At 50.1% G+C, this 26,671-nt stretch overlaps 16 protein-coding genes and 2 non-coding genes across 18 annotated transcripts; 9 read left to right on the forward strand and 9 right to left on the reverse strand.

The window, feature by feature from the left end:
- Window positions 1–182: 182 nt before the first annotated feature.
- FBP26 (fructose-2,6-bisphosphatase) lies at window positions 183–1,475 on the reverse strand (the record flags this gene model as incomplete). Its single annotated transcript, XM_002554383.1, has 1 exon — window positions 183–1,475. The coding sequence occupies one exon, from the start codon at window positions 1,473–1,475 to the stop codon at window positions 183–185; it is 1,293 nt and encodes a 430-aa protein (XP_002554429.1).
- Window positions 1,476–2,496: 1,021 nt separating this feature from the next.
- VPS35 (retromer subunit VPS35) lies at window positions 2,497–5,070 on the reverse strand (the record flags this gene model as incomplete). The annotated part of the gene is made up of 1 exon (XM_002554384.1): window positions 2,497–5,070. One exon carries the CDS (start codon window positions 5,068–5,070, stop codon window positions 2,497–2,499), a length of 2,574 nt encoding a protein of 857 aa, XP_002554430.1.
- A 1,024-nt stretch (window positions 5,071–6,094) lies between these two features.
- CCP1 (cytochrome-c peroxidase) lies at window positions 6,095–7,138 on the forward strand (the record flags this gene model as incomplete). Its single annotated transcript, XM_002554385.1, has 1 exon — window positions 6,095–7,138. The coding sequence occupies one exon, from the start codon at window positions 6,095–6,097 to the stop codon at window positions 7,136–7,138; it is 1,044 nt and encodes a 347-aa protein (XP_002554431.1).
- A 548-nt stretch (window positions 7,139–7,686) lies between these two features.
- Window positions 7,687–8,274, forward strand: PAM17 (Pam17p; the record flags this gene model as incomplete). The annotated part of the gene is made up of 1 exon (XM_002554386.1): window positions 7,687–8,274. One exon carries the CDS (start codon window positions 7,687–7,689, stop codon window positions 8,272–8,274), a length of 588 nt encoding a protein of 195 aa, XP_002554432.1.
- Window positions 8,275–8,616: 342 nt separating this feature from the next.
- SNA3 (Sna3p) lies at window positions 8,617–8,997 on the reverse strand (the record flags this gene model as incomplete). Its single annotated transcript, XM_002554387.1, has 1 exon — window positions 8,617–8,997. The coding sequence occupies one exon, from the start codon at window positions 8,995–8,997 to the stop codon at window positions 8,617–8,619; it is 381 nt and encodes a 126-aa protein (XP_002554433.1).
- Window positions 8,998–10,233: 1,236 nt separating this feature from the next.
- Window positions 10,234–12,018, forward strand: DAS1 (SCF ubiquitin ligase complex subunit DAS1; the record flags this gene model as incomplete). The annotated part of the gene is made up of 1 exon (XM_002554388.1): window positions 10,234–12,018. The coding sequence occupies one exon, from the start codon at window positions 10,234–10,236 to the stop codon at window positions 12,016–12,018; it is 1,785 nt and encodes a 594-aa protein (XP_002554434.1).
- Window positions 12,019–12,078: 60 nt separating this feature from the next.
- Window positions 12,079–14,487, reverse strand: OAF3 (Oaf3p; the record flags this gene model as incomplete). The annotated part of the gene is made up of 1 exon (XM_002554389.1): window positions 12,079–14,487. The coding sequence occupies one exon, from the start codon at window positions 14,485–14,487 to the stop codon at window positions 12,079–12,081; it is 2,409 nt and encodes an 802-aa protein (XP_002554435.1).
- A 126-nt stretch (window positions 14,488–14,613) lies between these two features.
- LAS1 (rRNA-processing protein LAS1) lies at window positions 14,614–16,029 on the forward strand (the record flags this gene model as incomplete). Its single annotated transcript, XM_002554390.1, has 1 exon — window positions 14,614–16,029. One exon carries the CDS (start codon window positions 14,614–14,616, stop codon window positions 16,027–16,029), a length of 1,416 nt encoding a protein of 471 aa, XP_002554436.1.
- Window positions 16,030–16,083: 54 nt separating this feature from the next.
- SNR128 lies at window positions 16,084–16,250 on the reverse strand. The gene has a single exon (XR_002432201.1). It is a non-coding gene; the product is annotated as a snR1228 (small nucleolar RNA).
- Window positions 16,251–16,394: 144 nt separating this feature from the next.
- Window positions 16,395–16,625, reverse strand: SNR190. Its single transcript, XR_002432202.1, has one exon. It is a non-coding gene; the product is annotated as a snR190 (small nucleolar RNA).
- Window positions 16,626–17,043: 418 nt separating this feature from the next.
- RPA34 (DNA-directed RNA polymerase I subunit RPA34) lies at window positions 17,044–17,559 on the forward strand (the record flags this gene model as incomplete). Its single annotated transcript, XM_002554391.1, has 1 exon — window positions 17,044–17,559. One exon carries the CDS (start codon window positions 17,044–17,046, stop codon window positions 17,557–17,559), a length of 516 nt encoding a protein of 171 aa, XP_002554437.1.
- A 120-nt stretch (window positions 17,560–17,679) lies between these two features.
- TFA2 (transcription factor TFIIE subunit TFA2) lies at window positions 17,680–18,495 on the reverse strand (the record flags this gene model as incomplete). Its single annotated transcript, XM_002554392.1, has 1 exon — window positions 17,680–18,495. One exon carries the CDS (start codon window positions 18,493–18,495, stop codon window positions 17,680–17,682), a length of 816 nt encoding a protein of 271 aa, XP_002554438.1.
- Window positions 18,496–18,996: 501 nt separating this feature from the next.
- SMT1 (Smt1p) lies at window positions 18,997–20,094 on the reverse strand (the record flags this gene model as incomplete). Its single annotated transcript, XM_002554393.1, has 1 exon — window positions 18,997–20,094. The coding sequence occupies one exon, from the start codon at window positions 20,092–20,094 to the stop codon at window positions 18,997–18,999; it is 1,098 nt and encodes a 365-aa protein (XP_002554439.1).
- A 173-nt stretch (window positions 20,095–20,267) lies between these two features.
- Window positions 20,268–21,395, forward strand: IDS2 (Ids2p; the record flags this gene model as incomplete). Its single annotated transcript, XM_002554394.1, has 1 exon — window positions 20,268–21,395. One exon carries the CDS (start codon window positions 20,268–20,270, stop codon window positions 21,393–21,395), a length of 1,128 nt encoding a protein of 375 aa, XP_002554440.1.
- A 301-nt stretch (window positions 21,396–21,696) lies between these two features.
- SFH5 (Sfh5p) lies at window positions 21,697–22,554 on the forward strand (the record flags this gene model as incomplete). Its single annotated transcript, XM_002554395.1, has 1 exon — window positions 21,697–22,554. The coding sequence occupies one exon, from the start codon at window positions 21,697–21,699 to the stop codon at window positions 22,552–22,554; it is 858 nt and encodes a 285-aa protein (XP_002554441.1).
- A 1,113-nt stretch (window positions 22,555–23,667) lies between these two features.
- BIO2 (biotin synthase) lies at window positions 23,668–24,810 on the reverse strand (the record flags this gene model as incomplete). Its single annotated transcript, XM_002554396.1, has 1 exon — window positions 23,668–24,810. The coding sequence occupies one exon, from the start codon at window positions 24,808–24,810 to the stop codon at window positions 23,668–23,670; it is 1,143 nt and encodes a 380-aa protein (XP_002554442.1).
- Window positions 24,811–25,345: 535 nt separating this feature from the next.
- KLTH0F05478g (KLTH0F05478p) lies at window positions 25,346–25,702 on the forward strand (the record flags this gene model as incomplete). Its single annotated transcript, XM_002554397.1, has 1 exon — window positions 25,346–25,702. The coding sequence occupies one exon, from the start codon at window positions 25,346–25,348 to the stop codon at window positions 25,700–25,702; it is 357 nt and encodes a 118-aa protein (XP_002554443.1).
- A 287-nt stretch (window positions 25,703–25,989) lies between these two features.
- Window positions 25,990–26,466, forward strand: TIM17 (protein transporter TIM17; the record flags this gene model as incomplete). Its single annotated transcript, XM_002554398.1, has 1 exon — window positions 25,990–26,466. The coding sequence occupies one exon, from the start codon at window positions 25,990–25,992 to the stop codon at window positions 26,464–26,466; it is 477 nt and encodes a 158-aa protein (XP_002554444.1).
- Window positions 26,467–26,671: the final 205 nt, after the last annotated feature.

A 26,671-nucleotide genomic window follows, 5' to 3' on the forward strand; every position in this document is an offset into this window, starting at 1 on the left:
AACCTTGAACTTACCAGTTTTGAACGGCGATGACTTTCGGTTGTGCTTAATTTTCAAAGAAGGCATACATGGCCATATTCACGATGAACAAAAATATGAAGGTCTAAAATCATAATAGTTTATGTACCGAGGGTTAACCTCTACGAATATTCAGCTTTCATTACTAACAAAGACTCGGTGCGTTACTTACTATTTAGACTACTGAGAACGTGTAGTGACTTGTCGTTGTCTGACTCACTCTCACCCACTCGGCTTGTTCCTTTGCCTTTATACGTGCTTACCGCAGGAATATCAGCCTTTATTTTGGTAACATGGGTTGCATATGCTCTAGGCTCAAGCCTTATCAGAGTATGGAGCGGAATCGACATCCAAGGTGATTCTTCTTGAGGAACGTTCATGAAGTATGCGTAGATGCACCTCAGAACGGCCTGGTGGGTAATGATGAGAATATTCTCTTGTCGTTCAAGCTCCATGATGATTGGTTCTAACCGTATGACAACATCGCGATAAGATTCGCCCCCTCGGTACCTGTATTCATACTTGTCTTCATCGCGGGCCTTAAAGTCCTCAGGAAATTTCTCCTCAATTTCTTCGTATGTCATTCCGTCGCATTCTCCCGCGTCCAGCTCATCAAGAGCCTTCCATTGCAATTGTTTGTATGGCAAGTGCTGTGCTGTTTCCTGAGTTCTGATTAGTGTCGATGTCCACACTGTCAAGTCTCTGTCGCCGGCCGATTCGCGAACCAGCTCAGGCAGCTTTTTGGCGTACTTCAGACCACGTTCCGAAAGAGATGAGTCTCCACCGATTTTCTTCTCAATGTTGTAGATGGATTCACCATGTCTTGAGAGCCAGATATAACGGGGCTTTATGTGCAGATTCATAACGTAGAACACAATTCTACTTTCGAGATACGTCTCAACCTTATTGATAATGACTTGCTGGGCAATATTTATCATCCTCACAAATGTGAGATCACGGTCGTCTGTTGTATCCAGTGGCTGATAAACCTGCTCGTAATTTGCAATTCTTTCCAAGAAATCTGCGGTTGCCACATCAGGATCGATGCCTTTGTAATCCGGCGACGAGGTTTTCACATCGGCAATATTCCTCAAAACTAGATCCTTGTCATCACACCAGCTCTCTAAAAACATGGGTTCGATCGAGTTCTCTCTACAAAGCCTCAAAATCCACTTCCTCCTCTCCTTGGTAGAGTTTGTAGCATCCAAAATTGCAACAACACCCTCTTCGTCAGAGAACCAGTTCATCATGTCTTCAACAGCTTGCGCGACAGCTTGTTCCCTGATTCTGTACGCTTCTTTGTTACTTGCATCGAAAAACCCAGCGCTAGGTCTCGGAGCTCCTTGCCGCCGGTAGCTTCCGACATTGAAACACTTGGACTTAATGGATAACCATGAAAGATAACGCACTATCTTTTGCGAGATGAAAGACTTACCCCTCGCAGGCAGCCCCACCATTACAACACATATTCTAAGATTCTGTACCTGTTAAACAATTGCCATTGCTTTTAGTTAGTTCTCTGCCTGAGACTCCACCTGATAAAGATCGTTGGGAACTTTACCCTCCATAGCTGTGAAAGGTTTAACTCAACGTACATTCGAGACTGTATAGACCGGCATGCTGCTCGTAGTATGAAGCGCTGTTTCGATAAAGGACTTTAGTTGGTCGCTTTAAAGCTGGTCAACCTGACTTTGACCTTAACCCTCACAACACTATATACGAACTTCTAACAAAGCATTTCTCGGCAATACCTCGGGAAGGATTTGTTTATAGCATAATGGTGATTGCGGTCGTTCGCGTATGGTGGGCAAACCCGCCGTGTATGCGATAAAGAAAATAGCTGTTTGCATTGAGGCCCTAATGATCGACTGCTTTGAGTTAGGGCTAACTTGGCGCGTTACAGCTGCCAGCTGTGACGTAGAGCCTTCAGCATCTGGGAGGAAAATCTGAGCGCGGCTACTGATTGTCTCTAAGAATGGACAGTTAGGCACATTTCCAACTTTCTTTAGCGTTTCGGAAGGTGGCCATAGTCTTGTATCTGATTCGGAAGCATTATTTTTTTAACTGTCGCCTTGAAAATCTTGACTGTATCTTTGAAATTGCTTAAACTACTGCAACGACCTCGGGCGGCTAAGGCATAGTAATTTGACTTTTAGGAACGAGCTACGCTGATACAAAAACAGAGCGAAAGCAGAATAACTACATCAAATAACGAGTAATTCACGTATTGTTTGTAGTCTTTAGATGCCCGGAGGCGCAAGCAGAATTCACAAGTGCCAAGGTATTTGAGCCATCAATGAATTGTGATTTATTGTTTATTAAAATTGTTTGTTTACAGCAATTCGGAATCCTCAGTAAAAATGTCTCATCATAGCACATCAGGGTTCAACTTTGATCAAATCTTATGTTCAGTCCAAAACATAAAATTACCTCGTGTTGAACGGAACACAAGAGGTATGTTTTTAACCTAGTACGTAATCAGGACGTGGAGCCAACAGAAATCGCCTTGAACCTCTCGTCGACGTCCTTCTGATCTTCTATATATTGCAATGTCCTCTGAAAGAATTCGATTGGAACAGAAGCCAAATTGTTGCCTTTCGACGTAGGCGGTTTGTTATACACCGCGCTGACGCTGTTGACGGGGCTTTGATGAATGTATGAGCCGTCAGTACCAATAAAAAACCTTTCTCCACTATCTTCGCCCTGGTTTGCTTCCATCTTGAGGGACTTTAGGTTGGTTTTGATGAGCTCGATTAGCCCGTTAATGTATTTAGTGCCAACATGCGTGGAGTTCTCGTCACCATGAACAAAGTAGTAGCAACATCTATTCAAAATCTCCACCATTAACTGGCAGCTCTGAACGTTATCCATGATAGAATCCGCTACCCTCAGCGAGCGTTGCAAGCATTCCAGTACACGCTTTCCTTCGCGAAAGAAATTATCAGTAACACCTTCCTCTTCACCGAGCAATGATATCTCAGTGGCCCACCACAAGTGAGAGCACGTATAGACAGCTCTACATTGATCCTGCTTTTTCAGCAGCTTTGATCCATGCAAAGTGCATCTTGTTATTAGGGTATCATAGCTGGATTCTGCATACAGAGACCGCGTTTTCTGCAATGTCTGTGCCATGTTGACAATAGCCTGGAATTGCGTCCTCGAATCGCTTAGTGACTCTTCAAATATAGTGAAGGCCTGGGAGAAAAAGTCATAGGCAATGTCACCAAGCTCTAGCTGGTCTGCAAGGGAGGCTGTCTGCAAGTTGAGCTTGTAGAGTAAATCAAGGCACCCTCCCTCGCAGGTGTTATAAAGTTCGTTGATAGTTCTTGAAGCAAGTTTGAAGAGCTGCTTGATGGTGGTGCTCATCTTTTCACGGCGTTGTGGTTTCCTTTTGATCATCAACTGGCATTTCCGGATCAGCTTCCATATATTGCATATTACAGCCGGGTAGAGATACTTTGCGTTTTTGTCTCCCTTTTGGAACCATTCCCGACAAGCTATTAAGAGTTCGGTATGTTTCTCAATGGATTTATTGTAGCACAAATGTGCAATTTTGGCGAGTTTCTCCTGGTCGGCATTCAAGGACCATTTTTCAGCATCCGTGCCGTCATCCTCATCAAGTATCAAGGAAGAGCTCGCCTTTTCGGCGCCAACCTCTATCATGACCTCGCAAACGCCCAGAATCTTTTGGAGCTCAGTTTCAGAGCTTATGCGCAGATCCGCGTGAGTAATCGCATCAAGAATCTCGTTGACACAGAACTTTTGCAGGCCCTTGTTCTGGACACGGAATAATTTTTGGTAAGATTCGCACTTTGTGAGGACCTGGTAGAAAAAGCGTGGATCATGCCTCAAGTCGTTAGCCAAAAGCAGCTCCTGAAACAGATAGTCGTAGTCTTCAGGTACAGTCTGGCCGCTTTCTTTGCACTTTTCATACATGAATTTTAAAAGGACATCCACGTTGCTTAAATTATCGGGATACCATCTTAACGTTAGTTTCAAAATTCCTTTGATAATAGGAGCAAACTCTTGTAATGACAAATCAGGCCTTTCCTCATTAAGCTGGTTGAGAAACTTCCAAAAAACAAAAAAGACATTCTGGCTTTCACTGGAAATGTCAAGAGACTCAAGTTTCTTAGCAAGTTCATCAGGCCCCGGATGTTCCTGTCTGTCTATGTATCCGTTGAGTCTTTCAACCAATGTAAGGACCACTTCGTTCACTGGAGCAGCCGGGCTGAGCTTTAAAGTAGTGCTTAAAAGTTCTGATAAAGTACCCAAATGAAACTCGTCAGGGAAAACTTGACAAATAACGTCAAGCAGATACTCTTGCGAGACGATATCTCTACACTGAACCACTTGTTCGAGCACCAGCGGCAAGATCTCATCCCTGTACATCGCGAAATCAGATTCAACAATTTGCGAGAGCCTAACCAAATTGGTACCGACAAGAATCTTAAGCTCTTTGCGTTCGCGAGTACGCTGTTCGCGCTCACGCAAGGGGCCCTGATGCTGCAGGCGAACCCAAAGTTTATTCATCTCGATAAAATTGGCAACGATCAAGCTTATATTTGCTCTCTTAGCCTCGGGGTCTTCAGTCTCAAAGAAAGGTTTTGTTCGTTGAGAGAGGTAGTACCTCAGAAACAGGCCTCTGATGGGATTCTGCACACCCTTGCACATCTCAATCATGTCTTTGAGGATTTCCTCCCGGGGAGCGTCGGAAGACTGGAGGTAGCTGCTACCAACGGTGATCATCAAGTACAGCCTGGGCAAAATGTTACCAGCGTACTGAACCAACTCGTACAGGTCTGCCAGGTGGTGCTTCTTCGGGTGGCATTCGACGAAGTAGCTGGAGAGTATACTCAAAGAGTCGTAAATCAGAATGTAGAGCTCGTAGTACTGCTTGGGAGACAAGGTGGGGCTCCTAAGCTCCGTGAGCATGATTGACGTGTGTTTCAGAGCATCCATGAGCTTCCCCTGCGACAGACAGCGCTGCATAAGCACAGTCTGCTGCCTGCAGTTGGAGATCGCTTGCTCGATATTCTCAGCATACGACATGGTCTGTGTTCGCGGAGGCAGTGGTTATTCCAACACGAAAGTGAGCACTTATAGGGGAAGACTAAGGTTCGTTAGATGATCGATATCCCGTCAATAGCGATCTATAATGATCTGTAGCGTTGGAAAGCTGCCTACTGTTGCAAGAGAACTAAGCATTGTGCCATCCTTGCGGGGCACCAGAGTGTTATCACCGTTCTACGGAACGTCTCTTCCATCTTGCTGTCCTTCGGGGTCTCATTTTCCTGTATACGAATATTTCCATGTATTGATAAAGGCGACAAAATCAGAAAGCGGGTCCGGCGTCCGACCTTGAATGCACTGTACGAACGAAGGCTCTTCCGGTTGAAACCGGAAACCCACTTATCCCATGCGAGACCAATGCGGCGACAGTAACCTCGGAATCGCGAGAAAAAAGCCAAGTAGGCTGTTGGCGCCCTCGTGCCATCAGCAGTATCGTGGCAATAGACGCGAATGGTAAGGAGGGTGCTATTGGAAACATTCAAGTCTTACGAGTGGGAAGGGCGAGTTGCGGTAGCTACCTTACGTGGTCAAAGCTCAATTTAAGGCTTTGTCCACATAGCGGATCGCTTATTTAATAACTCAAGACTTTGTACTAGCTCTGCGGCCAAAGTCACTTACGATTACTGACCATAGCGAAGCTGTTCACTTCTCTCCTTCGTAATTCGGGTTCCCCAAGCCTAATAAAGTGCCCAGCCCATTTTCGATTTTTTCCAGCTTTGTAAGCGATTCTCTGCGTATTTCTAAGGTTCGAGGCTCTAGCCCGTGGCGATATTGACTTTCGGTAATACGTACATATCGACAAGTCTTCGATGAACTCAACTATCAATCACGCGGTCAGCTGATGCCGATAGTTCCGCCGCAGCTTGGTAATCATCCAGCCGCACGACTATTCTAGCCAGCAGCTCTCGAGGTCCGATTACGCGAGCGCCGAGCGACTATATAAACGCAAAGGTCGGAAAGAGTTCGGGACATTCATTCTTGAATAGTGTAGCAAGATACAGCAATGTCAGCATTCGGAGCTACATTTACTAGAACATTCAACAAAAGATCGCTCGCGCTTCTCGCCGGCGTCACCGCGGCGGCGGGCTCGGCTGTCGCCTTCCAGAACTACCAATCTAGCAACAACGGCAATGGGTTCGGGCGCAGCTCTAAGCTGTGGGGAACCCTCAGCGCGGGAACCGCACTGCACGTTGCAGAAGCTCAGAAGAAACCCGAAGACTACCAGAAGGTCTACAACGCAATTGCGCTGAAATTAAGGGACGAGGACGAGTACGACAACTACATCGGTTACGGGCCAGTTCTGGTTCGTCTCGCGTGGCACATCTCCGGTACCTGGGAGAAGGACGACAACTCTGGCGGGTCTTTCGGCGGAACCTACAGATTCAAGAAAGAGATGGACGACCCCTCCAACAAGGGCCTTCAAAACGGGTTCAAGTTCCTGAAGTCCATCCATGAGAAGTTCCCTTGGATCTCGCACGGTGACCTGTTCACCCTGGCTGGTGTGACTGCCATCCAAGAGATGCAGGGTCCTAAGATCCCATGGAGAGCCGGCAGAGTTGACCAGAAAGAAGACACAACCCCAGACAACGGCAGACTACCCGACGCCAGCAGAGACGCCAATTACGTACGCAATTTTTTCAAGAGAATGAACTTTGACGACCGCGAAGTGGTTGCTCTGCTCGGTGCACACGCTCTAGGAAAGACCCACTACAAAAACTCTGGATTCGAAGGCCCTTGGGGTGCGGCCACCAACGTATTTTCCAACGAGTACTACGTGAACCTGCTCAACGAGAAATGGAAGAAAGTTAAGAACGACGAGGGCAACATTCAGTACGACAGCGACAAGGGCTACATGATGCTTCCAACAGACATGGCCTTGGTGCAGGACCCTAAGTACTTGAAGATCGTCAAGGAATACGCCAACAACCAGGACACTTTTTTCAATGACTTTACGAAGGTGTTCACCAAGCTGATCCAGAATGGTATCGAGTTCCCAAAGGAGATCAAGGCTACCACCTTCAAGACTTTGGACGAGCAAGACATCTAAGAAGCTTAAAAACGCTAATAGAAAGGACCACGCGCTGCTCATAGTGCCACTAATTAATTATTTATAAGGATATTTATACAGAAGCCGCGCCATCACAGCGGCCGGCATCAGCAAGACTGCAAGGAATTCTCAATACTGTGAAAGGCAAAGTTTTGGCACAAGCAGGCCAAAAGATTCAGGCTACTAAACCAGTGCTTGAACAAACTTCGTTACCAGCACCCAAGGGCACGAAGTCCACACATCTAGCTCAGAAGTTCAGAATGCAGTGGGCATGCCGCAGAGCCATTTAGATTTTGCGATATAATTGTCAGTCCTACCAAATACCAGCCAGAACTCCTGGCTGGTTTTGCTACTGCTCACCGGCTCAGGAAATGTACTGCTTAAGCCTCAGAGCGTTCTGACGCTAGTAGCGGCATTGACGCTGGTCCTGATGCCTGGCACTAAATACGATCTCAAAATTTTCGTGAAGTTTTTAGCTGTAGAAAGGGAGCTTCCGCGTAGTTCATCCTTCGTAGCTGTTGAACGACAGTCTGCAGTACCAAGAGGCAATGCTATCAGCGAGAGTTATCGCATACACAAGGCCGGCCGCCAAGCTCGCCTCTAGAAACCTTTCTACGGTTCAGCCACGCTTCTCTGAGCAAAGCAAAAGCACTGATGCCAAAAACGAAGCTCAAACAAATGGCCTTTTTACGTGGACGGATTTCTTTCAACTGAGAAAGCAGGAACGCAGAATCAACCTGGGATCGTCTATCGTTACAGCGTTCCTCTCTACCAATGCTTCATGGGCTTACCTTTCCACAATGCAGATCGATCCAATGCAGACTATCATGGGTTTTGACCCCCTAGTAGTTGTGTCTGCGGCACTAATGGCATCTGGTGCCTTCGGGTACCTGCTGGGCCCTATATTCGGTACTACTGTTTTCAAAATGAAACAGAAGACCAACCTCGCAAATTACAATAAGAAGACCAAGGATTTCCTGAGGCACGTTATAACCAACCGTGTGGATTCGTCCTCGCAGAGTTTCAGCAACCCTGTTCCAGACTACTACGGTGAAAAAATCGGCTCTGTCGCTGAGTACAGACAGTGGCTGAGAGACTGTCATGCCTTCAGAAGAAAGGCCAAGGAATTTTTGTAATCCGCAAAGGCATAGCACGAGAGGGGCGCAGCCTTTGCTGTAAATATAGGGACTCCAAGGAGATGCTGGCTTGGGCGAATTAGGCGCGCTGCCGGCAATGCAACAAGAGCACCCGGAAGTTGCAGGGCTTGGAGTTCTGGCATGCCCACTTCTGCTCTTGGGATCCCTCCGCTACCACCCCTCTCCAACTACATTCATGAACTAGTTAGACGCGTATAATGAGAAAGGCGGTTTCTAAATATCACTACACAGGTGGCGAGTAAAGAAACTAAAGCAAGTTGAGAAAATTTGTGTAAGCCATATTATCATGTATGATCATATACAGGCATGGGGCCTCAGGCCTCAGTGCTGAATCTTGTTGTCAGTAGCTGCGTGGGCCGCTGGAGTTCCCGTGGGAACCTGGTTATAGGCTGGAGGGACCTCGTCGATCTCTCTGGCTTCCTCCTGCTCGGAGTCCTTGGAGGCTTCTGGAGCGGTCAGGTGCGCCTGAGCCTCCAAGTCTGTCTCGCTGTCGCCACGGTTTAGAGGGTGTTCACGGCTGGACTTGTGGATGACATAAAGTGCGTGGAACATAGCGGGGAAGCCCAGGAAGAAGCACAATAGGAAGTTAATCCAGAAGTCCTTGCGCAACCCGCGGCGGATAAGAACAGGAAGAGGTGGGATGAAGAAGGCCAAAACGGCGAGAATCAGGTCATCTTTGTTGAATGAGTATATTTCTGACATTTTGCTTGAACGACGCTGGTTTGCGTGGGAAGCGTGGTTACTAGAGTCAAATCAGGGAGCCCGAAAGCTCTGCGCTGCGCAGATAAGCCAAGCCGAGATTAATTTTTATACTCTCTAGGTACCTAAAAAAAACTCGATCACGTTTTATGGAATGTTTAACCGCGACCCTTAGGCCAAATTTCTAAGTTTGAAAGCCCAGGTGATTCCAACTGACTTCCAGCTCCTACCAGGGCGTCATGAAGATGCTCCTTGTCGAATCCCTAGCCGCACTACATGCCTCCGTATCAAACCGTATAACATGATCCCATTCTAAGTGCTTGGCATTATTAAATTCCCAATTAAGGACATTAAGTACTTTGTTCGTATACTCGGCCAGTGTTTTCGACCTGTAGCTAGGTCCAAACGACTACACTGAGTAGTACAGATCCTTGAATTGGCTCTTTCAACTTCTTTAATTTGTTATACTATACGAACCCAATCCGTTAGCCGCCCAAAACTTGACATTATATGTTATAAGAACAAGCTGTTTGACAGGCATATCGGCCCGGCAGCACCTCGCCATTAGACGATGCCCGTCAGGTGAGGGCTCCCCTAAGCAATTCTATTCTTTCGCTAGCTGCTGCTATTATAACCTCTCACCAAAGGGCTCGAAGGTAATAATACTTCGGTGCTGGTCAGCCTTTCGGCTGATGGAATCATGAACGACCGCGGAGCAACAAGCCGGTGGAACAGAAATACCACGGAATACATGCATGGCCCATGTACCGACCTTCATCACTTCCAGAGACCCAGAATCGCCTGCCACCGTACTTGCACGGACTCTCCTTAATGCCAGCGCGCGTACAGAGTGACATACATCACACCTGTAATTACTAACCCTGTGGATGAGAGTCTTGAGAATATTAATTCACCCTGCATCGCGCCTTTGCACAGCTCCGTACCTTTGACTCAACACTTGGAGTCGTCACTTTCGTATTTTTGTTGAACATTGCGCTCTTTTGGGTGTAGAAGGCTATCTCTTTACGAACAGCGACAGGCCTGGTTCAGGAGGTTTTTGTGAACGAGATTGGTCAGGGATCGCGAGACAATTACTTCACGTTCGAATAACACTGCACACACAGTGAGCGTCTAGAAACTCTTCCGGTCTGTGGAACTGCGTATAGTTATTCTTCCCGGCAAACCCTTCGCTCATCGACCACTAGGGCGGCACATCCCCCGTAAAAACAGCAGCTTAATATGACGCGAGCTCAAGAAGATTTGGCGGAATACGGATCACTACTCAATAAACTTCCTACGGCGCTGCTACAGGAGGTTTTGTCGCATCTCTCACAGCAGGACCGCGTAAATGCCTGCTTGGTGAACCGCAAATTCAATGAAATCGCCACGAAGTTGGTGTACCGCAGGATATACCTTAACGATTCGAACGTTGTTCGAAGCGACATCATGAACGTCGCAGTCAACTGGACTCTACTGTACGTCCCTAACCGGCTGCCGGAAGAAAGCGCACGGAGTGTTGCGAACCGGAAGCTGAGGATACTGATCAGGACGCTGCGATCGAGCAAACGCGCTGTGAACTGTGTGGAGTGGGTTCGCATAAACTGGGACCTAAATCCCCTATACCAGAAGAATTTGTTGTCAATCGTGTGCAATGAAAGTGCGTCTCTGTTGAGACTAGAGAATGTCACGGATCCTTCTTGTAACGACATTATCGCCAATGGGCGCGTGTCGAGCACAAAGCTAACAAGCTTTGATATGGCGCCTCCGAGCCCGAACGCGGGCTCCGAAGTTGAACCTGCATACATTCCGAACTTGAAGAAATACCTCACGCAGCGCATTTCATCACATATCACATTCATGAACCTGTTCATGGACCCTCTTGTATTGTTCACGTATCTTTACCCATTGAGGGACAAGCTGCAGGTGGTGGATCTCAAGTTGCACTGGAGAATAGAGTTTTTTCCCCAGGAGCACTTTGTGCATAAAATATCCGAGCGGCCGCTCACCCAGCTTTCTGATGTCTTTGACCCTAGGTCCTTGAAAGTCCTTACCATAGTATCATGGCATGAATGTCTTCTCCCTAATGAGCTAAGTATGATCAAACAGCTCAAAGAATTCACCAGTATTGAAGACCTGTCGTTGATATCAATCGAACAAGAGAGCTTGCCTTTGATAGGCCTCTTTAGCAGTCTTACGGGGCTTAAAAGGCTCAAAACTGATTTCATCGAAGAGCTGTCTCCCCAGTCCACTAGACCAGAGCTATTCCTTACCATATTACACAATTGCAGGGATCTTGAGTTCCTAGACATGAGGTTTGAGGGTCTAGATGCGCCTATAATAAACGTTGAAAACGGAGAGTTCCAAATCTCTCAAAAATGCCACTGCAGCCGTTGCATGCACGTTTTCGACTCAATTATTCGCCAAAAGCTGTTTCTCTTCCCAGAAGATTATCTTGTAGCAGGAATTCAAGACGTCACAACTAAGGACATTTTCAGAATGATGAGGTTTAATTGCTTACTGCCATACTCGAAGGCGTGTGACTACTACCCTAGTGTTAGGACTTACCCCATGGACATAGAGAGCTTCGTTCTACTTATGAATAGCAGCTTAAGGCTTTACAGAGCTAGCCGTTGCCAGCTCATCAGAGACCCAGTGGTGCCTTTAGACACAGGCGATCTGGTAGACAGCGAAGACGACGACGAGGACACAAACATGATTCTGCCCCATAAACCGCTAACGAAGCAAGACGTATTAGACTGTTATCACGCGCTTATCCACCATCAAAGGCGCACATACATTGCCCTCTTGAGTCAATTTCCAAAGCTGCGGTTTCTGGTTCTGAATGATGTCGCCACGGTTGTGATAAATGAGGACGACGAGAGGATATTACAGCCAGTATTTTACAATAATGGGTTTGTTTCGAATCTTAAAGGATGGACTGATAATGGCAAAAGCCAAAGAGATTCTAGGGTATTCATGGAAAAGTCGGCGCTCTATGAAAGTATGAAGAGGCTTGAAGTATAAAGGTTTTTAGTGTTTATTTTGGGCTTTACATGTTGCGTAGTTCCGTGCTTTGGTGATAGTTCAGCAGATGTCGTGATTTGACGGGCTTTCTTGGGACTCAAGTTCTACCAGCGCTTCGCTACCGCCGGGTTCAAAGAAATCCAAAAAGTCTGCGGAATCGAAGTTTTCAATTCCCTGCAAAAGGCTGTAATCGAAATAGTTGAACGCACCTTGCCCTAGAGCGGTGCCGTTGAGAGCCGGCAGGTTTGGCACTTTTGCCAAAAAAAGTGTTTTGGCATTGTTGAAAAATGCTTCGAAGACATCATAGTCGTTATAACGGTTGCTGTGAGAAAACGGCATCTGAAGCCCAAAACTTTTGACATCCAAATCAAAGGAGTAAAGATCGTTGGGTGCATAATAAGCACTCCATAAACTCGCGGCACTCTCGACATTGCCCGTCTTTTCGTATGACTTGAAGAACTGTTTGAATATACCTGACCGTTGTAACAAAGCAAACTCTTTGTTATAGTCTGATGAGACAATAAATTCTAAGATTCTTGTCCAAGGATCTTCGTCGCCTGCGGCAGAAAGTGTTCGAAAAACCAACTTTGATGGAAACATTCTCCTAAAGCAAGAGTAGTATTCGACTCCTATCGTGTTGAAGGAAGCAGACAAAATGTCTCTGTAGAAGTTTAGAAGAGTTGTTTTCGTGTGTGGCTCAATGGACCTGCCTGATCTTAGAATGAGGCTGGGAAAAATAGCAGAGATGCTGCTAAAAGCTATGTCAACAATCTTGTTAGTGTAAAATCTAGCCGAGGGATCCAGCCCTTCCTGGCTATAAAGATATTGCTCGCAGATTTTTGTGATTTGGAGCACTTTCTCGAAAAGGCCTTGAATGCAATCGCAGAATTCATCAGGGCTTTCGGTTTTCTCACTGTGAACCATATGCGCGTGGGTTATTGTAAGCTCTAAGAGAGCAATTACCATCCCCCACTCAAAGCCCAGCGCGGGATTGACGATGTTTTCTCTTGTGTCTTTTTTCAAAGACTGGCGCAGTGTCTCTAATAGTCTTATCACAGCGGTCGCATCAACCCTGCGTGGATCATTGCTAATCATATCGCATATTTTGAGAATCAAACTGTCAAACTTTAGCAAGGCACAAGAGGGAGACTCGTGGCCGGGGGTGGGCAGTTTTATGGAGTTCCCAATAAGGCACCGCTGGCCAGTCAGTAAGCTCAGTTTTCTGTCCCAATGCAGCACGGTGGTCCATATCTTTTTATAGTCGCTTGCGTCGTACTCTGCCTCCAAGGGCATCAGGCCCAAGCAAAGATTGAAATTGTTGACAAACTCTTCTGGATCTCTGACACATTGCCATTCTATTCCCATAGAATAGCAAGCGGCTACAATCTTCCCCATTAGCATATTACTATGCTGAAGGTAGTCGCCGTCGCCATCGTCCGGAGCGCACCAATAGTAAAACCTGAGGAGCAGCAAGCTCTGTAACCGGAGCAGTGAACATTTCCTGTCACCTTTTTTTCTGGATATGCAGCCGTTGACCATTGAGATGAACTTGCTAGTGTCTATTCCCATGACAATGGACGACTCGCTATTTGTATTTTCTTCTGTGTAATCCTGGGCGAACTTCAAAGAGAGCTGAACAAGGCATGTAATCAACAGAACGATTGAGAAGCATGCATAGTCCTCCACATCGAGCTTTGAATGAGTATCAGGGCTAAACCGATCGTAAACCCGCTTCAAGCTTTTTTCAAGCTGAGCTTCATCAAAGATGGGACATAAACCTGATAAGTGAGACCAGAAATAAGGCCAGATGTGCCTGAAAAAGACCTTTTTGGCCGGTACCCGAGACGGCAGAGCTTTAAGATCATCTTCAGTGGACGAAGTGTGATTGCGGCGATACTTGCCAAACTTTGTGAAAAGCTGCCTGCACATGTTCTTGTGCCTAGATGCAAGGCTCGCTGGCTGTTCCGGACTATTTTGCTCAATGCTTTCAATGTAGCGCATCGAGTTCGGGAGGGACCCTCGCGACGTCGCTTCTGCTGTTCCTTCTTTTTTGGGAGCTGGGTCTGCCGCTCGCATCGTCCGCTTGAGCTGGCAGACTAATCCCAGGGCTTGCAAGTAGGGATCTCGCTGCTTGGCAGCTGAAGGAGTGAGCGGCGCAATGTATGAGGTGCAGGACCGCTTGCACTGGATGAGTACGCCGTTCGGCTGGAGATCAATCAGAGTGGGCTGCGTGCTTCTGACCATTTCGAAGCATTGAGCGACCAACCGTGATACACCCGGCTTGCGAGCTTCCCCGGCAGGTTCCAATCCGTAAGCGCATGTTGTTTCGTCCCCCAATCGCAGACAGTTCCCGCAGACCGGTTTTAGCCTGTCACATTTACTTTTGCGCCTTTTGCAATTCGTACAGACAACGGTAGGTCTTCTTCTTTTCTTCGCAGGTGGAACATCGCTTGCACGGTCTTGCTCCATTGTTATTCACGCGGCGATGCGACAGTTGAGTCTACTCAGGTTCACCGGAATTTGAAGTACTGACTCAGCTCGACTCAATAATCATAACATGACAGGTGCACTGAAAAAAAGACAATATTAAATTTAATGGTAGCTCATCGCCTAAGTCATCGCGCACATCAACTAATGGCACAGCACGAGCCACGAATTGTCCCCTGGAGATATAAGTCTGATCTCGATGGGCTAAAGCGGGCCTTTTACCCTAAGAAGTTTGGCACGGCAGACCGACGCCGAGAAGCTGTGGTGAAGGTCAGATGTTGGAACACTCGAGGGCCATACGTTCCACACACGGTGGAGTCGACTGCGCACCTCGCGGAAACCAAGATGCTAGACGAGCAGGCACTCTTGAGTGGGATACCGCTACAGCTGAGCTACACAATGGCTATGATACGGTTCGTGAACGGGCTGCTGGATCCTACTCAGCAGTCCCAGTTTGCGATCCCGCTACACACACTGGCGGAGCGAATGGGACTGCCGTCGTGGTTTGTGGAGTTGCGGCACTGCGGCACTCACGAGCGCGAACTGCCTAGTCTGGACATGTTGCGACTGGCAAGCGAAAGTGCATTGGAGTGGCTATGGGAGCACTACTGGGACGCCGATGAGGAGCCCGCGCAAGAGGAAGAAGAGCAGGAGCAGACCCCAGACGTGTCTGCCGAGACTGTGGAGCGTGTGCTCCGAAAGGCTTCTTCCATCGCAAACTTACTAACGGCGAACGGGAACATGTGGAAAACACAGCGCGTGTCGTCGAGCTTCACGGGTGAGCAGGACCCGCAGCAGAAAAGACAGAAGCGAGCAGAGAAGCCGGAGGAGCGGCTGGAAAGGTTTGTACTGGCCGCGAAGGACGCATGGCGTTCCGTGAAAGCGCGCCCAGACGTGTTCGTTGGGGCCCTCATGCGCAACTACCGCAGCCGCCAGGGCCCCGTGCTGGAGCTGCTGGCGGACCGCATCCAGCCTTTCGGCTTCGAGCTGTGTCGCTGGGTGTGCGAAAACTACGACGCAGCCATAAAACAGGGCCACAGCCCGCTGCGCGCCAGGTTCGACGCCGCGCGGCTGCGCGCGCTCCTGGGCCAAGTGTGCGACACGACGCTGGATCTCAAGAAAGTGCTGGCGCACTGGGACCGTTGGGCCGAGATGCTTCGTGCGCATCCCAACTACGTGGCGCTGAAGTTGCTGGAGGGCTGCGAGCAGCAGCTCCAGAACGCGGCAGACAAGTTGCGCAAGAGGCACGCTCGCGAGGTGGACGAGCTCCGGGCTCTAGCCCAGCGACTGCGTGCATGCGTTGTAAGTTCCGAGTTTAACATGTACCAACTTGCCCAACCTCAGCCGCAGGACGCCTCACCAGCGGAGTCAGCGCCAACAGTACCACAAGCACAGCCGGTGCCGTCGGCGAACGACATCCTCAATGACCTAGCACAACTAAAGAAGACGGCTCAGCATCGTCGTGCGATCCGCGCATGGGACCCTGCGCCAGACTGGACGCCAAGGCCCTTCGGCACAGTATAGATGGCACAATGTAAATAGATAGCTCAAGAAACTTCAAGACTTTACTCGTACTACTAATTCCAACTAGCAAACGTGCACTCAGACATCCTAGGAAGGTCTCAAGAAGAGCGGTCACCGGGAGCACTATACGATGGGTTCGTTGGCGTACTCCTACCGTGGAAACTGCGAATGTAAGGAACCAAGTTTTCATCATCGCGCACGTAAGCTTTCAAGAATTGGGACTTTGCCTCTAACTGCATATCATATGATGCCCTGGAAGAGCATGGTTGTGGACGCCTCTATGTGCATTGAGACGCGAACCAAGTATCCGCATACAACTGTATTCGGGTACCGGCAGGCAAACTCAAGCAAGCAGAGGATGTCGATCACGGGACCGTTTCTGTATTTTTCCGTTCTGAAGCTTAATCTCAATCTCGCTGCGAGGCTCGGACACTTGTAATAGTAGGCCACCTTTTTGAAGGGTGGACCACTGGCAAGAAAAGCGACGCGCCCGGAGGTAGCGCCGCGTGGTAGAGCCCCATGTCGTCATGGTCGAATCGGACTGGGAAAGAAGAGAGACCGTTATCGTCACGGCCAGGAAGCGCAGAGAAAGCCAGGACAGAGAAACACGAAACAGAAGTGCCGCATACACAAATTGTCCTTCCAGAGAATACACTCACCCTTGAGTGTATTAGCATTCTAAAGACCAGCGCCACCCCCGCGGCGCTGAGAGCTTGTCAGCTCTGGTTGATGATGAGTTTGAAGAGAATAGGTTGTAGAAAGTAGCTTCTTTGGGCTCTTTATATACGTGAAAATCTGCGCTGCGGTGGCGATGAGATAGGGCTAGTATCGTCAGATGCGACAGACGTGGAACAGAAAAGAAAATATTTGGCATTTTGTACGCGAATAGCATCTGACTATTCTGCACTCTGTACGAAGGACTGAAAAATTTGGATTCGTAGAACTCAGTGCGATGAAGCTGCAGGCGATGAGCTGCCGTGTGTGGCCCCATCGCGAATTGTTGACGAGCAAACCATGGCGGAAGCAAACGGAGGGCTCGAAACGAGCGGATACAAGAAATGCAAAGACCTAGGTGACTTCCAAGCGGAAGGAAAGGAGGTGTGGCTGATAAGAGCTCCGCGGAAGCTGGATCTCAGCAAGGTAAAAAGCCTGCCAGTTGATTTCACCGGCAAGGGCAAGGCCGCATTCGAGAAGCAGGGCCTCACCTTCGAGGTGCGCGAAGACTCGCACGAAGACGGCTCTGGGCTTTCTGTGCTCGTGCCAGCCGACAAGCAGACACTGGTCAGCGGGGCCGGCGTGAGCCGCGTGTTCACAATCAGCGAGACCGTAGACCTGGAGCAGCAGGCGAAGGACCGCAAGCGCCGCGCGCCTGAGCCAGAGCCCGAGTCCGGGTCTGTCGAGGCGGACGCTGAGCAGCAGACGCCAAAGAAGCACAAGAAAGACAAGAAAGACAAGAAGGATAAGAAGGACAAGAAAGAAAAGAAGGACAAGAAGGACAAGAAGGACAAAAAACACAAGCATAAGGCCTGAGGCTGTGGAACGGTGCCCACGCGTTCTTCGACGCCCCTGTGCGGCGGCACTGCTATGTACAGTAAATGAGAATGCAACAATATAGTATTTTTCGAAATAACGCTCCACGAGGCGAGCACGCTACAAACGATCCGAGTAATCTTTGAGGATCCCCGCCATGTGTGTGTTGGTGATCTTCCCCTTGCGCTGCTTGCGCTTCTTGACTTCCACACGCGAGGAGCCGCGCTTGACGGTTGCCGGGTCCACACTTGCGGGCTTGAGCCCCAAGTCCTGCAACTTCCGGGGCAGCTCTCCCCGCTGCGGCAGCTTGCAGTTCTCCCACATTTTTACAAAATCCTCGTCCACGCCACCTAGCGAACCGCCGAAGTTGTACCACACAAACCTGGGCTGGTTGTCCTTCTTGGTGCGCAGTACAAGCACTCGGTTTTTAGACTCTAGCTCGTCGATCACCTCCGTGCACTGCGGCCACCCGTCTTTCAGCTCCTTGCACGAGATGCCCTTAAACGTCACCTGCGACCGCAGCAACTGTAGCAGTTCCTCCGCGGAGTGTACGTCGTAGATCGACACGTACTGCAGCGTGTTGTGCTTAGGATCAAACTTAATCTTGTTGATGTTTTTCAGCAGCGGAATCACATTGTTCTCCGATGATAGCGACAGGTATGACTCGATCTGCTCGATGGGCACAGCTTCGCCACGCTCCTGGATGTACTCTGTGGCCAGCAGCAGCTTGGTCGACAAATGCGTGCCCTTCAGACTCTGCTCGGGTGTCCCGCCGCTGGTCTTCTTCACCTTCTTGGGCACAGGGCTCTCTTCTCTCTTAAACTCCCGCTTCTTCACCTCGTTCTCTGTGCTTCTGGGCCCTCCAGGTGCAGGTCCGGCCTTCACCTTGCTCTTGAATGCATTCAAGTTCGCCAACAAAGAGTCGTTATTGCTCATTGGTTTTCTCGGAGACCCTGGACGCTCTGTAGCTGCTTGCAAGTCTCGCCTCTCTGAGTTGTTCAACGCCCTTGGCCAGTTGGAATCTGATCAAAATTTCAGTAAATTGTTAATTACCCGGACGCACTCACTTTTTATACCATAAAATCAGCAAATTTGAACATTTTGACCATTTCCTATGCTTCTTTCTCATAAAAAATAACGTCGACAGCGTTGATTTCGTCCTGCTAAGGCTTTGTGGCGAGCTGACAGAGCTGACTCTTGAAGTCAACGGCTTTCTCCCGCTCTGTCCGCCCGCTCTTAGCCGTTGTTCTCTCTTCGGAGAGGACTAGCGTAGAGACGCGCTGTCGTAGACCAATGCTTCGAGCACCCAACTTTAAAACCATTGCTGTTGGAGGTCTGCTTCCCACTTGTGGGTCGAGCGACCACTGAAACGGTGATGACCTGAGGCTTGGGATATTTTCGTCTTTTCTTGTGTAGAACTTTGTATCTCTGTGCGCGTCATATGAACTTCAGCACCATTTGAGAGCGGGCTTGCTCCTCTTCGCGGTGGAGTGAGTCCAGCACACCCTGTATTGCGGTTCCGACGTCTGGCCCTAACCTTGCGTCGCGCGCGGACAGCTGCAGCAAATCGTCTAGCCGTCTCATGAACCTGTACTGGAACACGGATGCGCCGGCCTCGGAGCTATTACTGCTCTCAGCACTCAACTTGTTTTCCAGGCTCGCACGCACCACTGCGAAACAGTTCTTCTTAGCCTGTTCGGATGTTGGTACGGCGCGCGACAGGGCTCGCAACGCGGCAACAAACAGCTGTTGTACCTTAGTGAGCTCTGCCGACGACGCTACGGGCAGCTGGTGTGCCACGGAATACAAGGCTTGGTACAAACTGATTATGTCGGCGCTGCTCCAGTCCTTGATCTCATGCATCCGCCGCGTAACGGCAGCGATTCCTCCTAGACGGTGGTCGCTCTTCCAGACAAGATTTTGCGCGATGCGGGTCAGGTTGTGCCACTCATCCGTCCATCTAGAGCTGTATGTCTTATAAATCTCATTCAAGTCTGCATCACGCAGTCTATAGCCTACCATAACAGCAAGCTCCACCTCATGGCTGAAGCCTGGCAAGTTCTCGCTAACCTGCTTCAAATGCGTAAAGTTCCGGTTCATGACAATTTTGGCCATAGCCACTCGTGAAAGCTTATGTGCCACTTGTAGCTCTAGCAAAAGACTGTAGAGGCTCTCGCTGGTGTGGCACCTCGCGAACTTCTCTTGAAAGCTGAGCTGCGAAGAGGTTCCTGGCGCTGTTCTCGCACCGGACAGGTCATCGCCCGATATAGACTTCTCCACGACATGCTTGAGCCTGGACATAAGGATATCGTAGTGTGCATCCACACGCTTCTTGTTGAGCTCCACGTCAGGTAGGTCATTGTTCAGAACATCTACAATATGTTTGATGTGGGAGGCCTCCGTCTTCCCATTTTCGAAAAGGGAAGTAAGCGTCGTCCCTTTGCCAGCTTGCGTCAGGAACTTCAGTGTCGATCGCAAGTCTGCTGGCTTCTGCTTTGTTAGGTGACTCAGCGTGGTCGCGAACGTCCTTTTCATGTCCGTTCTGTATGTTTTCTCTTCAACGTGGGAGGAGAAGACCTGAATGACAAGTTCAATTTTCCAGGATATAAGCCGTGGCTATACAAGCATTAAAAAGGTAAGGGCAAAGAGACACAGCCACTCCAGTTCACTGACCTTGTGCAAGGTTGTGGGAATCTTGAGGTGCCATAATGGATTTGCCAGACGATCTGGCATCGGCGGTGAGGAAGTCGTGGTCTGAATCCGCCCAACCCTTATCCGTCCTTCAGGGGACAGACTCACCTATAAGCACGCCCCGTGGGACACCCAAAAGCTCCGGAAGGGGCTCGATTCCAACCAGTATGGATGAGCCGACTGTGGATTATCAGCTGTTAAAGCACCACTATGCTATCTCGGACGACGGAAGGAGGCCCAGTATGCAGGAGGACCTTATGGACGTACTGCAGGAAATGGAGTTTTCCAACGAGCAAAGACCCCAAGCCATGCGGCGCGGTTCTATCGAGGAAGTTTCTAAAATACGGCAGTGGTTGAATCCGCGTAGCTCGTTCTCCGGGGCTTCCACGAACGAGGCGTCCACAGAGAACACCGGTGCGACCAAGTGCTGGGTCACCACAATAGAGACTCAGGACGACTTTCTTCCAATCCTGGTTCTGAACTATTCTTTCAAGAAATCCTGTTCTCGCTACAAGCTGATTGTGCTTTATACAGAGCAGACTGAGATGGTGGCTTCGCGCCTTCGGGACTACGGGGTCGAAACACGGAGGGCAAGCGACATAGCGCCTATCCTTTTTTCTCCACAAAATCAAATGGGCACAGCGGATAGCCGGCTTTCCAGGTGGACCATGCTCTTCCCGTTTGTATCACTGACAAACGATTTTGAGCTGGTCTGTTACCTGTCGCCGCGGGCACTTGTGCTGTCAAATATCGATGAACTGCTAGATTCGGATGCTGTGGCCGCCGAGATCGACAACGAAACCTGCGTGCTGCTCTCCAACCACATGGGCGCCCGCCCTACGATCATGGTGTTAAGGCCGAATAAGGAGATAGACGCCTGTATCCGCGAGTACATGACAGTTTACTTGAACGCACAAAACAACGGTAAATGGGCCAAGCTACAGGCAGCCGATGGCTCTAGCGTTCTGCGAGAGCTCTTCGAAGACTCATGGGGGCTTGTTGCCGCGGATTTTTGCCACAGCGGGCCAGGTCATATTCAGCCAAACGCCAAAATCGTGGAGTGCACTACCACACAGCCCTGGAATCTTTCCTACAACGACGAAGCGAGTGTGCTGTGGAGAAGAGCGTGGAGCGAGCTTATCTGAGAGCGCTTTGAAAAGTTTGGAACACAAGGCTTGTCAGCATTGTATGCATACAAGAGAATTACAGTGCTTGTCAAATAAAAACTCGGTGTTAGGTTATATTCTGTAGCAACATAGGTTTAGTTTGATACTTTTATATTTTGAAGTTATGGTGTCGTTGATGTCAGCGATGACATTGTCAACCCTCATCGAATTCTTGAAAAACTGAACCCTGCTAGTAAACATTAAATTAAGAAACATTCATCAATTACACCTGCTGCAATAAACTTCTACACCACTCACCAATAACAGCAGTTTAACCTCAATGAAGTTTGCCAGCGACCTAGAGAAGAAGACTTTTGAAAAGCTCGTTGAGCAGCTACCTTCTTTGATCGAGAAGAAATGCCAAGGCTACGATGAGATGTATGGGTATAAGCTTTTGCCAGGCGAGCATTACGACGAAAGCATTGCCCACGCTCTAGTCTACAAGTACTGCAAGGCTTACAAGTTCCAGTACGATGAGGTAGCGTCTAACCTCTGTAGCACACTGAATTGGAGACGCGAGTTTGATCCTCTAAGCGCTGCATTCAGCGAGCGTCATGACGAAACATTGAACAACGTGGGACTTTTGACCAAATACGACGACGAGCAATCCAACCGGAAAGTCGTCACCTGGAATCTGTATGGAGAGCTGTCAAAGCAGAAACAGGTTTTTGCAGACGTTAACAAATTCCTGCGCTACAGAGTCGGATTGATGGAAAGGTCCATCGGTCTACTTGACTTCAAGGACGAGACGAACGACTACGTTGCGCAGGTGCACGACTACGATGGCGTCTCTATGTGGCGGATGGACCCTGACATCAAAAAGTGCACCAAGCAGGTCATCGCGGTTTTCCAGAAGCACTATCCGGAGATGCTGTCCGCCAAATTCTTCATCAACGTTCCCAGTCTCTTGACCTGGGTTTACGACGTGGTGAAAAGATTTGTGAACGAGGAAACGAGACGCAAGTTCGTGGTACTGAACGACGGCACGAAGCTTGGCCAGTACTTGCCTGCAGCGCCCTCCAAGCTCTACGGGGGCAACTCCAAGCAGACGCTAGAGGAACAGAACGTGCTAGAGGTCAAGCCCACGCCATACGCGCTGTATTTGTTCGAGCAGAAGGTCGGTGCTGACGTCGAGTGAAACCTACATAGTGATAGTTAGGGAAGAAATGAAGCTCAATGTGATGGTGCAGGGCTGTTCCTTGGCCAGGGCCTTTGAGAGCGTGGAACAACCAGCGCTATGAGCTAAGCTGTACTAATAATTGAGTGATCCGTCTTTAGCACAAGCCGAGGACTTCAGCCGTCGAATACTCGTTTTCCTAGAGCACGGCCAGAGCCCAGAAGCCGCGAGCGCCCACAGCCGTGCGACCTGTTTCGACTCGCTGGGACGAACTGTTCTCGTACAAAGTCACTAGCCAAGGACGATTTTATAATCAATAAATGATCCATCCCTTATTATATCACATATAACGAAATGTTAAAGAGCCCACTGACGCAAAAAGATGTCAGAACGGCGTTCAGGTCCCTCCTTTTATACTTTTCAGAGGCTAAGACCAAGCCAATCCCCATTTCCTGGAAACAATGTCTACAGGGAAAACAGCTATATCCTGTAGGTTTTCATGCCTCTTGTAACGCAAGCATTGCAAGGCAAAGGAACTGCTCGAAAGAGAGCTCAGAGAGCTCCTCATGGACACTGAGCCATCTGAGGGTGCCCGGGACACTTCCATATGTATAGCGCTCTTTATCTGCCCTCTCAGCAATCCGAGAAAGTAGAAGTTCGTGCTTTTGGCTACTGGAGAAATTAGCCGCCGACATCCAACGTTGTGTACGAGAACGTGAAAACCACGTGATATGGTAGGTCCGGGTGACAGTATCGTACTTGGGACTTCAACACATGGAGCGGCAGAGACAGAGTGCAGCTAGCATGAGCCGTTGTATCGGCTCTTCGCTCAAGCGGCAATCTGCTGCGTTTGGCGGCGTCCGGAGACAGTTGGAGCCGCTTCTGCGCTCCTTGTATCTTGATGAATTAGCTATAAAGTTTATAAATATTACGTCCCTAGGTCAAAGCTCACAGTTGTGCTTCAAGCTCGAGAGTTTCGCTTGTCCCGGGGGGCCAGGAAAGCCCTTCTCAGCCACTTCCCCACGAAAGTGAAGCGGAATTAGAAGAGCAGCAGCCATCGGGGCCTACTGCAGGTCAAAAGAGATGTGGCAACGCGGCAATCCCTCGCATTCAAATACTACGTTGGCGCCACGCTTAAGCGGAATCGACTGCTGACGCGGATCTCTTCTCGGCGTCGTAGTCGAAGCTCTGCATAGGCTCCAAACCCCACTTGGACAGCATGGCTTTGTCTTCGTCCCAGCCGTTGCACATCGTGGTGAGCATTTTCTTGCCGGTGAAAATGGCATTGCAGCCCGCTAGGAAACACAGGAACTGCTCGGTCTCCTTCATGGTGTATCTGCCCGCGGCGAGCCTAATGATGGCACGGGGCATGGTGAGACGCGCGGTCGCGACGGTCCTCAGGATTTCGTCGAACTGGAGCTTTTTGGCGCCCTTTTTCTGCAGATCCTCCTCCATGGGGGTTCCCTTGATGGCGACCAGCCTGTTGATTGGCAGCGACTCCGGGTGTGGTGTCATGTTGGCAAGTGTGTGGACGAAGCCAATGTGGTCCTCCTCTGTCTCGCCCAGCCCCAGAATACCACCGGTGCACGCCTTGATGCCCGCGCTTTGGACGTTCTTGATCGTGTTCAGACGGTCGTCGTAGCTTCTGGACGTGATCACCTTGGGGTAGTGCTCACGCGAGGTGTCGATGTTATGGTTGTACGCGGTGAGTCCCGCGTCCTTCAGCTGCTTCGCCTGATCCTCGTTGACCATGCCCAGCGTAACACACGTCTCGAGGCCCATTTCATTGACCTTCGTGACCATCTCGGAGATCTTGCGCAGCCCGGACTTACGCCCGTTCATGTCACGCCAGGCCGCGCCCAGGCAGAAACGAGTGGATCCGTTCTGCTTGGCCTCCTCGGCCTCCTTGAGCACCGCATCCACGGATACGAGCTTCTCGGCCTTGACGCCCGTCGAGTACCGCGACGACTGCGCGCAGTACTTACAGTCCTCGGAACACCCACCGCTCTTGATGTTCATAAGAGTGCACAGCTGCACCTTGGTAGGATCGTGCCAGCGGCGGTGCTGCAGCTGCGCCGAGTGCACAAGCTCCAGCAGCGGCGTGTGGTAGATCTCTCGCAGCTGCTCTTTGGACCACTCGTGCGAAGGCTGCTCGAGCGACAGCGCGAACTGCAGTGCAGACGTCTGTGGTGCACGCGCGGCCGCCGTGGCGGCCGCCGCAGCGCCCTTGAGCCCGCCGCTGCTTGAGGTGCTGATGGATCTTCTCAATGCCAGCATTATCTATGTGTATGTACCTGTACCGTTTGTAAATGCTGCGGAGCGCCTTCAAGGACGAATTGTGGGGAGGAAGCGCCAGAGCCCGCGCGAACCTGCACGCTTTATATACCCTGGCGGCCGCTGCTTCTACCTACACGACGCTCGTCGGCGCGATGCGAGCGGTGTGGTTGGGCATTGTGGGAAGATTCCGACGCCATTCGTTGAATTTGAAGGAAGGCGAGTCACCCGAAGATGACTCAGGTCACATGCCTAGAAGGCGTACAAAGTGATAATAAATGATTATCGCCAACGACAGAAATCACGTGCACATGGACTGCTGATCACGTGGGCTGATTTCTTCCCCTCCCCGCGTCTCTTTCCAGAAGACTCCAGAAGCCTTGCTGACGCGTCGTCTGCGAAAACCATCGGCATAAGAAGTCCCTCCCTTCCAACAATGCGCAGGTTCGCCTGGGCAAGATAGCCGACATAACAAGAGACCTAACAACAACCCAACAAAAGCCAAACGAGGTCCGAGTTTACAACTGATCAGCGTCTAATGAGATCACATAACGGTTCTAGGACTCTTCCCCAGCGCACGGTGCACAAGGCGCCCAGGATCAGAAAACATAGGAGTGCGCGGTCGCAGACGCACCGCCAAATGCACTACGCACCCGAGCAGCCACGGCAGGGCGTGCTGGTGGACGAGCGGTTCGGCGACGTGCTGCCGCAGCAACCCGCAGGGGTGTTCTTCCTTGTAGAGGTGCACACGGACTCTCCGGGGCTCACGCCGCATGAGATCGTGGAGCCCGGCGCGGAGCGCGAGGGCTCACGCGTGGAGCTCGAGGCCGAGGAGGTGCTGGGCACGGGCGCGGGCGCCGACGAGGACGAGGACGTGGAGATGCGCGACGCCTGACGCACGTGACGCGATAATAAATCTATCACGAATAACGAAACAATGCACGTGACATAAACGACATATCACTTTGGACGGGGAATATACACGTGACATATGCCATCGTCTCTCACGGCTCTTGAGCCCGCCGTCAAATTTTTTCAGGCGCTCCTCGCCACGCGCGCAGCAGGTCCTGCCCAAACCACTCTCTCCGGTCTAACAAGCGCAAGACTGGTCTCGCAAGCAGCAACGCCAGAGCTTATACACTCCTCGCGCAAGCTCCAGACACAGTAACATCCGCTCTACTCATGTCAGCAGATCACTCCAGAGACCCCTGTCCTGTTGTCATCCTCAGCGACTTCGGTGGTGCCTTCGCCATGGGTGTCATCGGTGGGTGCGTATGGCACGGGATCAAGGGTTTCAGAAACTCGCCTATGGGCGAACGCCACCTGGGCGCGGTCAGCGCGATCAAGGCGCGCGCGCCCGTTGTGGGCGGCAACTTCGGCGTCTGGGGTGGGCTTTTCTCCACGTTCGACTGCGCGGTCAAGGCCGTGCGTAAGCGGGAGGATCCCTGGAACGCCATCATCGCAGGCCTTTTCACCGGTGGCTCGCTGGCGATCAGAGGTGGCTGGAGACACACCAGAAACAGCGCCATCATGTGCGGCTGTTTGCTAGGTGTCATGGAAGGTGTTGGTCTGATGTTCCAGAGATACGCCGCCTGGCAGGCCAAGCCCATGGCACCACCACTGCCGGAGCCACAGCAGGCTACCCCACTGGGAGCATGAAGCGCGCCGCGCGCGCGTTTGCGGCGAGCGCGGTCTGCTGGTCCTGCCCTTTCGCTCTCTACTACAGATCTTTTCCTGTATATATACAATTTTAATGAATTACTTCAAGTAAGAACAAAATCGAAAACATCGAGATGCGTTGCTTATCTTTGTGCGGCCATCGGCGCTCATGATATTATTAGGATGTATGGCGCTTCTATGCCAT

Source organism: Lachancea thermotolerans, assembly GCF_000142805.1.
Source record: "Lachancea thermotolerans CBS 6340 chromosome F complete sequence".
In the NCBI taxonomy this organism is placed as follows: Eukaryota; Fungi; Ascomycota; class Saccharomycetes; order Saccharomycetales; family Saccharomycetaceae; genus Lachancea; species Lachancea thermotolerans.